General features: G+C 35.2%; 1 protein-coding gene across 1 annotated transcript in view; it reads right to left on the reverse strand.

The window, feature by feature from the left end:
* Positions 1-414: 414 nt before the first annotated feature.
* AGMO (alkylglycerol monooxygenase) overlaps positions 415-12488 on the reverse strand; it is a 187379-nt gene continuing 175305 nt past the window's right edge. Inside the window, exon 13 of the mRNA XM_071429114.1 lies at positions 415-873. Coding sequence (XP_071285215.1) covers positions 793-873 — 81 coding nt within the window. The 3' untranslated portion in view covers positions 415-792. The remainder of the gene's footprint in view (positions 874-12488) is intronic.

Genomic DNA, 12488 nt, shown 5'->3' on the forward strand with positions numbered 1-12488 from the left:
TCACCCAGCAGGAAACTACCAGAAATTAAGGGCCCAGCCTTGCAAATATATTGTCACGTGAGTGGCAGTGGGATACCCGTGTGTAAATCCTGGTTTGATCACTATCTAAAGTTGGCAGCGCAGGTGTATTCTGTAAATAACTCAGCCTAAGCTGCATGTCTGCATTATACAACGCATGCATCTGCCAACTTTATTGAAGATGTTTCAACTCATACTAGGTCAAGTTATTTTACCATGCTGTTTTTAATCATTTTCTTGCCTCAACTACTCATCCTCATGTAGCTGTATGTTATGAACACTGAATTGGGCATGTCATGGAGATTCTGGTGTAATTCAATCATTGCAGAAGAAATGACATTCACATATGTTTATGTTTAGCCTCAATAAGGAGACAGTCAATCACTTTATACCAGGTTACATCAGATATGATTTTAATTATTCCTCTTGTGAAAAATACTTTTCACATATTATTACTAACAAAATCACTGCAAAAATTAAATTAGTTTTACATGGTTTTGAAGAATTTGTAATCCTATGAATGCAAAAATCTATGCTCTGCATGAATATCTGATTTAAATTGGGAAGAAATTAAATATTTCTTTAAAAAAATCAAATAAAATTATTATACTCCCTTAGGAATCTTTCAAACCTTCATAGGAAATCACAAATCTCTCATATCATACGTGAACTGATTGCAATACAGCATGATTCATGGTTGATTAATTCCAAGGAACTTAGAAGGTTATTCTGAAGTGCTGTTTCCACATTTAAGGTGATGTTAGATCCGCTCTTTCAGTGGTGTTTATCTTTGAATGAAGTGATCCGCTTCATAATTTGGATTCCCCAGAATGCAGCACAGAGGGAAAACAAGACCTAAAACACAGAATTTACAATGAGAATGAGAAACATTATATGAGGTTGATTTGGTTTTTTGGGGTTTTCTTTTTAGTTTTTTTTGATCTGTAAACATAATGAATGGGTGAAAACAGAGAATTTGAGGAAAAAACCCCAAGAATTCTAGGTATACTGATAAATTCACTTTAGAAAAAGATGCTTTCTTTTTTCTACTACTCTTTATTGTGGACATTCCTGTTGAATTTTGACAAATGATCTGAAGAATGCTGACACAATAAGTGGCATGAGAAGGTATGAATAACCTTAAACAGGATCTATAGCAAAAGAAGTGTTCTAATTGCAATACAAAAGTATTTATTCCCCAACCTGCTGTTTAGGATGAGATATAAGGTAGATTGTAAACAACTTAAAAGTGCAATACTCTTTATCTTGTCCTTAGCTCTTTGCAACCTAATTTTTTTTATTTGGTGAATTTATTGAGAGATCTAGTAATTTTTTTTCAAAATCTATTTGCTGAAAACTGCATTAGGATGAGTAGTAAAGATTTCAAAGTAAAGTCTAAATTAGGTGATAGTTCTGTCTAGAACCCACAATGGAGCAAGATAAAATATGTATGCACATGGGTGCATGTGATATTTTGTATTTAACATTTTCTGAAATAAACTTTTGTCTTTGACATAGAAAAATTTCTCTAACTTGGAAAATTGCAAAATGTAGGCAGTTGTTATTGGTTACTGGAGTAAGTGATTTTTTTTCCATGACTAAAACAAAATAATTTGTTTATACTGAAAGATATTTTAATAATGTGATTTTTTGCTTTTGAACATTTTGAAAAAGAAATTTTGAGTCAGGTTGTAATAATTCTTTTTTCAGATCAATCTCTAATCTAAAGGTGCTAACTAGGAGAGCTCTAATTTTAACATTAACATAATTTAACATTCGACATTTAATAATGCATGGCCCAAAGGTCTACTTCTGTCTTTATCTAGACAGTCACTCACTGAAGTACATGGGATCAGAATGTCCAACATAAATAATAAATTATCATAATACCCAAAAGGTACTAATTTTTCACTCAGTGAAGGCAGTGTCTGCTCTGATCCCTCTCAGAATCTTTTTGGGACAGGTACAGGCTTCATGCAATGTGTACTTTAGGTGTACAATATGCATATTTAGTAGCACAAGATGAAAAAAACACAATGTAGGAGTAAGTAAATTAAGTAAGTAAAATTCAAGTAAAATACAATTAAAATCCCCCAATTCTCATTCATTTTTTCTGAATTTCAATTATTTTCATTAAAGGCTTTAATTCTACTTGAGCAGGGGTAGACTGTCTAGTGTGTTTAAAACCTCTGATGATGCTATTGGCACTGTACTTGTAGTCCTATTTGCAGGCAAGACTCATAAAGCGCTCACCAAAAGATTTTTTTGGTAAGAATTTCAGACTTTAGGAATGAAAAATTTAACTTCTTTTTATTTTCTTGCATTATCACAAACACCTTGTAAAGCTGTATAGCTCTATTTTCGCAGCTATGGAAAGGAAAGTCTTTTTAAGCAGCACTGCAGTCACACACTGCGTGTTTGGTGAGATTTTTCTATGCTGAGATGCTCTGCAGAAAAAATCTAATGCAAATAACTATCTGTATTTCTTATCTGGCTGTTATGCAATTGAGATGAGTATAAATTGTGATGTACATAAAACAATGACTTACATAAAACATGCTCTTACTGTGGAAAAATTCTGTCTATCTCCAGAAACAGAACTTATCCACTTGTCATAATTAGTACTTCTTTGACAGATTAATAAACTTATTTCATTCCTCACCTCAGAGAGATCATTCCTATTCCTGGAAGATGCATTAAATATAGAACTATTGTATTTTTAGAAGAAGCACACTTAATGACTGAGGTGCAGGGCATTTGTAGGGGATTAATGACTGTTGGGACATGATGATGATCACCTGAAGAAGCACAGCCATGGGCCATTAAGCCCCAGGAAATGTCCTCAGCTAAAGATGGTTATTGCCATTATGGCCTGAAAATGAACAAAATATCTCAGGTGAATTTCTCTTTTTTAAATTAAGTGATGCAGTTTCTTCGTTCTTAATTAAATTCTTCTCCGTGAATTTCCTAAAGCATGCAATCAATGCTTGTGGGGAAGTATTTAGAATTGCAGTTATTTTATCCAGAATGGAAAATCACATACTGCACACTGTGGATCTGCAAAACTAGTTTGGCGTCAATTCTATAAAAGTATTGACTCATTGCCTATCAATGTCAGGACTGCCAATACTTGATGGAAATAACGCATTTGGGAAACAATAATGCTGCAAGGCTCTGGGAGGTGGAGGGGCTAAGAAAAACCCAAACATCAGGATAAAAAATTAAGGGGCCACATCCTTGCCTGCATGACAGCAATTCTGGCTGTCTGTACTGCTGCAATGCTGACCTGCCCTGAGCAGAGCCAGCTGTATGGGGCTACCAAGCAGAAACTTGCTGTGTAGGTTGGAGCTCAGTTTCTTTTGATTGCTGCTATATATTTTGGAGTTACAAGACTTGATCCACTTGAATGAATCGTGCAATCAGGTGATGTCAGGAATGGAAAGCTGAGACGATACGTGCCAGAACTCTGAGCAGACAATAGTGTGGGCAGCAGGAAGCAGCAAAGAGCATTCCACCAGGCAAGCTGAACTATAGTTGACCAGTATTTTTCTAATGCCCTTGGGAAAACATATTTCCTGAATCCTATGTGCAGATATTTTGTATTTTCTACTCAGCACTCTCACATGTGAATGGGTTAGGGGTTTTTTTTTTGGCTGTTTGGCTTTGGGTTATTTCATTTTCTAAATTATTTTCACAGAAATACTCATTCCTTCTTATATTGTCCAAACCCACTAATACTTGTCCTTTGATAAAAATATTCACATACTGGTTTCATAATTCATCTGGTTTTGAAATAAAAAGAGAGAATTTAGTATTATACCTTTTTCTTTTTTACACTGAACAAAGCCTCCCTCACCAACAACATGACATAAGAACAATAGTTTCACTTCTGTCTTAAAATGAAAAATTACTGCGGACAGTATTCATATATGGAAGAAGTCTAAAAGCAGGATTTCTCACAACCCTATATTTAGCCAAGTTAAATGCAAACTTTTTGCCACTTCAATATAAACACTTGTTACATTTACCTGTTCAAGTAACTACAGATTAATTATAGCCTGTCCTTTAGACTGCTGGAAGAGCACAAATATTTACATTACCTCCTTTCATATAGTCTATTTCCATACAGCCCATATTCTCTCCCTGAATTGTAGAAATGCAAATAACGTTATTCACAAGAACAAAGATGGCTTAACTAATGGATTGACTGCAGGACTGAGTCTGCTATTCACAGGAAATTCCCACTGGAGCAATCGAAGTTTATTAGGCTCTAAAGTACTTTAAAATCATTAGCTGAATTCAGGCACCCACTTCTGCATGATTAGCTTTGTTGCTGAACACTAATGTTGTTTTCTGCCATTTTCTCTTTTGTAATGTCTTTGTATATCTGAGATGCCTAGACATGATGTCTTTCTTTTCTCCTGAAGATTTCGTCTGGATAGAATGAGAAGGCTTTAGACATTGGTCTAAAAATGTAGACAAATATCCAAAGATAGTTCTTCTTTAAGGAGGGGCAAGAGTCTTGAAACACCACCTCAGATTCTTTCCAACCTAAATCATTCAGTGATTCTTTGACATTTCTCAGATTCTGCCCTGATATATTTGCTCCAAATTTTGCTGAAGAGAAAATCTACAACTGCTATTCACAACTTCTGGGGTACAACATCATATGAATGGGCTTATTATACTGAATTCTCTGAACACCTCTGTGCTGGATAATGTATTCTTAGCTCTGGAGATGGCTCAGGAAGATCAGCACATCAACATATTTCATTAAGTTTGCTGGTCACATCATAGAGTGGATACTGGTAAATATGATAAACAATTAGTCCTCTCAATGTGATGCTGAGCATTGCCAATGTAATGCTAGAGCGTTTAACTGATAGTAAACATGATTAAGGCTCTTTTTATGTTCTTTATATACAAATTTGGATATGGCTTCTTCACAGGTACGAGACATAACTTTATACCATCAACAGTAATGATAATGTAATTTTTTAGACTTCATCTGAGACTGTCTGGACTGTGTCTGGGTAATGTCACTGTCCTTTCAAAATAAAGATGGAGATCATAAACTGATACAAAGGCTGAAAATTTTTTAATATTATTAACAAAATGATTGAACAAACTACTCTAGATTTCACAAGTACACAAATGATGCATTTTTCACCAATACCATATTTTTTTTCCCCATTTCTCTACAGATGATTGTTACAGGTGCTGAAATACACAGAAGAGATAGAAAATTTATGTCTTATAAGGAGAGGAAGATGTTTACTATTTCTGCAAGTCAGGATTTGGATAACAAATGCATGTATCTTCATTCTCAGTACAATGTTTGGAGACGAGCAGTCTGAGGCTAGTAGAGAAATGCCATAACATTAGTAGCAAATCCAGAAATCACTAATCTTGTACAGTGCACAGACCAAGAAGATTGCACTTTAAAAAAAGTGGCAATAATAATAGATGGAAAGGGAAGCTAGGAAACAGGAAGGTTCTTCTTCTGTGTGATGACTCCCTTATGCTTGGAAATATATGCAGAAGAAAGTGGGAAGCTAATTTTTCTTTGTTTTGGTGAAGGAACTGTGGATGCAAGGGAACAGGGACAGCTACAATAATAGTGGCTTCACAGCTTTTGTTCAAGATTTCTGTAAAAGCAGCAGATGTTTGGAAATTCTCCATTAGGGCTCATGACACACCTTCAGACTACTGGTGCAGCAGGTCTCAGAGATCCAGCATGCCCCTGACCTAGAACAAGGTGCCTATCTGATGTCCCTGCTCACTGCAGGGCAGGTGGAACCTGACTATCTCTAGAGGTCCCTTCCTAGCCTAACTATTCTATAACTCTGTGATTAAGACTCTGGTGGAACACGCAGGGTTTAACCAAGTATTTCCAACACCCTCAAAGCAGATTGAGAGTTCACTCAGAGTTTCTTCTTTTATGACATATCTCATTGGTTTTATACTTCACTATTAACAAATAATGAGAAAACAATAGGGAAGAGATATATACACCTCCTTCTTATTCTGTTAAATATTTTAAACATTCCTTCTTCTATTAAAATTTGGTCTGAGACTCTAAAGCTAGATAATGCATGAAAACTTAGGCTGCAAAAGCCCAAATACCTTAAAAGGCTTATATTACCTACCCAGGAAAGACAAAGAAAGATCTGGAGAGAGAATATCTATTTCTCAGTTGCTTTCACAGCTGGACACATCCCCAGTATGAAATCAAGTGCACTGCAGAGATGCCTGAGCTAGCAAGCACATAAGCTGCTAAATCTCAGCACAGCACCAGCTTGACTCTGTCTTTCCTGGCATTGCACACAAGCTAGTAAGTCACATTCCTCAGTTAAATACGTGGGGATTTTTACACAGGCAGTGCTATTGCAGTTATATTTAGACCTAAAATGGCTTTTGTGCAAGCAGCATGTTATCTGGCATCATGTCCTTCACTCAGGAGAAGCCAGTCCACTGCCTCTCAAATCGCTTGTGTAGATAAATGTATCCTGTTGAACTGTTACCTACGATATACTTTTTCTCTTGAGTCACAGAATAATTCTCAACTTAAGCACCGGGATTAGGAAGATTTTTACCTCATTCCCCAAAAGACAAAAATAGTTACTGAAGTGGGAAGCTTTCCTGTCAGTCATATGAATAGGAAATAAAAAATATGTTAATAATTATTAAATCTTCACCTTGTGATGAGCTAATGCAACCTGGAGACAGTATCAACACCATACTCATTTACATGAATATAAACTCTGTATCTCGTCAGTATAAAATTTGTCTCATAGTATTTTATTGAAATATCTGAGAATACTTTCCTCAGTGTTACCTAATTCCATCTATAAATTTCTTGATCATCCTAAAATATTTATCTATTTTAAGTTTTACCTCAAAGTAAAACCATTTTAAAGAGAAAAATTCTTTTTATAATTTAAAAACATTTAAAAATAACTTCTGAACCAAGCCAGTTTCATAGTTTTGCAATTAATTTCCAAAAAAAGAAATTTACTGTTTAGAAAATTTCTATCATCCTCTGAGCTTAAAAATTTCATAAAACCTGTGAACAAAATTTACAATTTGCAATTCTAGAGCACAACAATATTTTGGAGTTTCTTTCACATTGCTTTAGTTTTATTTCTGACAAAACAGCTCTGAAAAACAAGTTCAAAGATCAACAGTTTCAGAAGACCTTAATTCTGAATGTCACCTTTTGTATTTTAAATGTTATGAATTTTTTGCAGCCTCAATTTAGCCCCAAATTTGAGAAAAAAGAGCCATAGAAATTTTCTCAAATATTTTATGAGATCAACAATTAAATTAACATTTAATCAACAATTAAAAATAAGGCTTTCAGAGAAGTTAACAAAATTGATGGTAAAACAAAATGAAAACCTTAGCCAACCAGGCAACATACCTGTTTAATCTGTTGCAGGCAAACAGGCCAAATCAGATTGAGAGAGTTATTGAGTCATTCATTGCAGAAATGAAATATGTGAGGTAGTCGTGTCTCAGTTTTGCTAAAGTTGTTGAATTTTTTATCTTAAACATTTTAACAGGAGTTGTATCCATTGAGATGCAACATCTCCTTTACTTTCACACCTGCCAGCAGCTGTAACATAATTGCATACACCGAACTGCATCGCTTCTAGCTCAAACACAACTTGTAGGGTCAAATGGATATCTGTAAAGAAGCATTTCACTTCACAAGATATTACTTAATTTATATGTAAAGAACAGTTTAGTCTTCATTATTAAAAAAAATATAAAGCTCATTTTACTTTAACTGATAGATAACAGGACAGATCTTATATTTTATCAAATTTATATTTTTCTCTTCGGCTTAAATAATTGAATGCTTTTAAATTCAGTATTCTAAGTGAGAAAGGCTGTATGTATATATAAGAGTAAGGGTAGGTTTTTTCTATAGTCATGGCTATAAGCAATGTTTGGGTACCATACTGATTAATCCTGCTTTGAAAAAAGTTTTACTTAAAAGATGGGACAAATTCATTTAAAGGAGCAATGCAGAAGGGAGCTCTCCTTTATGCTTTCATCCTAGTTTGAAAATACAGGAAAATTACAGCTACAGGGGAAAAAAAAGGTAGTTTGAACATGGAAGAAAAACTGCTAAACATAACATTTCAGAATTTGGACAAGATAGTACCTGGCTGTGTAATATTTTCCAAAGAGGCATCTACAGACATATTCCAATCTCTTCAGTCCTTTCATTTTTATTTCAGTTTAATACAAACTTCAGTTTTATGCTGAAGCAATGCAGTGTCTAATCTCTCCATCATTAGCAGGAGTAAAATATTCTTTGTTTCTATATGGATGTCTTCATTTCAGAGTGCAGCTGTAGTGCACAACCACCCTGGCAGGTGGTGAAGAGAACCAAGAGTGCTCAGTCAGCTTAAAGAGCTCTGACAAAGGTGCTGCAAAGTGATTTCCACTCACGGGTATACTAAATATCCTCTTGAGAGAAGGCTGACTAGCTATGAGCTCCAAAATGGAAATTTTTCCATTGTATGTGGGGAAAAATATTAAAAAAGTAATCCCAGCCTTTAAGCATAACCCACAGACATTAGATCACTGATGGGAAAAACTTTGCTGCAGATGTTGAAAAGACGTGATGGGGAAAAGCTGGCTTCTGTGTCTAATGGCAAATGTGAAAGAAAGGATTAAGAATGTGCAGAGAGGGATAAAACAATTGAGTGACAAGCAGGAGGGATTTCCAGTACAGTGAACAAACACCAGAAAAGTATTCAAGACAGACAGGGGAAGATCAAGGCTAAAATTCACTCTAGATGAAGACTGCTCTTAAAGCCAACATGTTGTAAGGAGAAATTGATGCTTTAATTGAAAAATGAAGAACAGAGAAGGCTGTTCTCAGCATTAAAAAAATTAAATCAACCAATTTCTGAATGAAGAAAATGGGTCAATAGTCATTAATACCATAAAGGAAAAGGCTTGCCATGGAAGGCACATGTCCACATTAAAGGTGGAACACAGTAACCCTGCTGGCCAGCCCTCTTTTGAGGCCAAAGACAATAAACTATGACTATTCTTAAGTTTTTAAGTTCACAAAGAAGAAAAATATACTGAGGTTGATCCAGCCTTTACATGGAAAACTAGATGTCCTGGCTGTTGGTGTCTCTCTTCCCTGGTCTCAAGACTTCCTATGGTGTGGTTTCTTGCTTCTATTCTTCCCTGGGAAAACTCCCATTTATTCCAAAAACTCATCATCTTTCTATTATATAAAAGAAGTTGTTATTGACATTAACCACAAATGTATTCAAATGAGCTAAATAATTCATATTCCCGTTTATTATGTCAAGCCAATAGAGTTGTATTGTTTATTAGGTTAGAGAAAAAAAGGCTCATGGAAGTAATCTATGTGACTTTTTAATAGGAAAACTAGGGGACTATGGTCCAAATGAAACTTCTGTATGGAAGATGAAGTTGGAGAAGAAACACTCAGAAAGGAAGAATTAAAGATTGAATCACAAAGTGAAAAATAAACCAGAATTTTGATGAAAAAGCAGGCACTTATAACATTTCTAAAATATAAAAACAAGACAAAAATTTAAATATTTCTCTTTTCCTAGAAAATGTGAGATTCATAATAGTTTTTTAAAAATCTGGAGATGCTGAAGAAAACATGTAATTGAGTAGAGATGGGAGGTACTATAGAGAAACCAAATACACAAATATTCTGTGAGGAATAATCATTAAGGAGGAGCATATAAGAAAAAAGAGTGTATAAGGAGTATATAAGAAACAAATTTGAGTTAGAGTAGTTCACAAACAAACCATGTCTCAAACTAAAATGCTGATACAAAAAGATGTCAGTATCAATGTGAAAGATATTAACAGAAGCATTTATACATAACGATTATATAACATATATATGTTACTATGTTATATTTTATATATGAATTATATAAAAGAAGCACTTAATGTACTGATTCAGTGACTGAAAGGTGGTGAAGTCTTTAGGGAGACATAGATAAGCTGGATATAGTAATAAAATAGACTACAAGAATAATAGAAATGTTTAGAGAAATGGACCTGGAGGAAAGCTTGAAGCAATTCTGCTGTGTATTTTTGAGAAAACAAACAAAAAAAAATATTCAGGAGGGGAGTAAGATCAATTTTTTGACATGTAAAAGACTAATACAAACATAAATGATGATAAGCTAGTGGTTAGGGTAATGGAAACAAAACAAAAGCCTGTTCTAACTAAAATTTTCCTTAGATAATGGGTGGGTTAAGGATGGTATAGCATTGGAATCAGCTATGTATGGAAGCTGGTCTGTAAATAGTTAGACAGGCATGTGTCTATGTGCAGCTGTACTCGATCTTTCTGATGGGATCTCTGCCAGTTTGGTATTTCTATTTATTCACAATGAATACAAAAGCACCCTCCACCTCTAAATAACTTTTTCTCAGATCTACTTTGCCAACAGTGGTTAATAAAGATATGTCTGCCTAGAACAGGGAGCAACCGTGACTTAGCAACTACTTTTTTTGCAATAACCAACCTTGTGCAACACTTCACCAATTTCAGTCTCAGATGTGGTTGTCACCTTAGTAAAAGTATGAAAAGCAGAATCTGATGTTTCTTTCCACCACCGCCCTCCCCGCTCAGTTTCTGGCATTGAATGTGGCTGAACCTGCCTCCCATCAGAGAAGTCACAGGACTATAACATTCAGAGATCAGCTTGCATTGCCTCTTCAGACAATAGCTGCAAAGGCTGATGGCAGAAGAATGAGCTAATTTGCTCCTATTTCACACTCAGCATACTCTACACTAAAGCCACAGGATTGCACAGTAGAAATAATTTGCCTTTAAGACTGAAAGAGTAATCAAGTAATTATGGTAAAAGCCTGGAATGCTGGGCTATTCAATCTGCATACTTTGCCATAGATTACACAGCATAGAGCAAGACAATTAGTCTCTGTAGTTCCTTAGCTGCAAAAAGCTGGTGACTCTGTTTCCCCAAAAAAGAGTTACTTTCCAATCTTGATTTTACTAAAATCCAAGATAGTTTCATTGACTACAGCAATTTCTGAGAAGACAAAGACATTTCAAAAAGACATGGATTTGGCCTTCTGTGTTTTTATTCTGACAACCCTCATATCAATAATTATGAATCCTTTTTTTGTTTTTTTAATCTCAACAAAAATGTTCTTGGATAAATACAACAGACATCCTTAAGAATCAGATAATTTCATGCATTTTTTATGTCACTCCAGCTATTGAGCAATCTTAGTTCCATAAATCATGGTGCTGGCCACATGAAGAGCTAAAAATGGTGTGAGAATTTCTTTCTGTCTCATGATTATACTGCTTTTAAAAAGTCACAAATCACAGTAATATGAACAATGGCCGAGTGTTGGAAAAAATAGCAAACCAGGCTTCAGTTTTATAGCAACATATCCTTTAATAGTTCTAAGTTTTTGGGTTGGGGTTTTGTTTTGGGGTTTCTCCCCCCCTACATTGGACCCTGCATTAAAAAGCATGTTGTGCCCTGATGATGCTCATCTTGGAAAGGCTATTTGGTATTGTTGTATTTGTATGTCAAAGGGAGGACTCAAGTCTCAACAATTGTTAACCTCTCCCATGGTGAGCTAATAAAAGGTCAGAGACCCACATGTGGCTTGCAGCCTGGGGAATTTCTCTCAGTGTTCTGCCAGGGATGGGACTGCCTGAATGATTTCTCTCATAAGTTTTAAGCCATAAACTGCATCCTTCTTGGCTTGCTGTGCCAAAACTGGACCCAAGGGTATCCAGAGTCTTTGCTGATGGAAAAAAATAAGTGCTTCCTATGGAAGCCACAGATGTTTTCCTGAGAGAGAGAGAGAGAGCACAGATGCTCAAATATTTCTCTTCTTTCCATTTCTGACTACCTGTGCTGGCAGTAGTTCCAAGAAAGGGGGAGGACAGAGACAGGCATCCAGCTGCTTTCAATAAACCTTGGCAGCACAGGTATTGAATGCCTAAACACTAAAAGTGTTCAAAACTGATTTTTTTCAGGATTTCAAACTATGAAAATGTGAAAGCATGTGCTAGTGCTCCTCATCTTCCCATCTCGAGCAGAAATTTAGTGATCAGGATAATTACCCTAGATATGAAATTTGACAATTTTTAACTGTTGAAAAGATATAACTCATAGAAGAGGATGTCTGTATGAATATAAATATATACATACATAGAATTCAAAAGGATATATAAAATGCATATATCCCATGCATTTTCTAGAAAGATTTGTTTCTTCCATCAGACAGTAGGTTGATTGTCACAATGTGGATTTGATTTTGCATTGCAGGGCCATAGTTATCCCCAGTGTAAGTCTGAAGTCAAAGAAAACACTTTTGCAAAGTTATATTATAAACTGATTTGACCCAGAATTGTATTTACATCAGCTACCTCACAAATTTCATAGAAGTTAAATTACATT

The sequence above is a fragment of the Agelaius tricolor genome, unplaced genomic scaffold (assembly GCF_023055355.1).
Source record: "Agelaius tricolor isolate 1412-34295 unplaced genomic scaffold, bAgeTri1.0.p SCAF_6, whole genome shotgun sequence".
Taxonomy (NCBI): Eukaryota; Metazoa; Chordata; class Aves; order Passeriformes; family Icteridae; genus Agelaius; species Agelaius tricolor.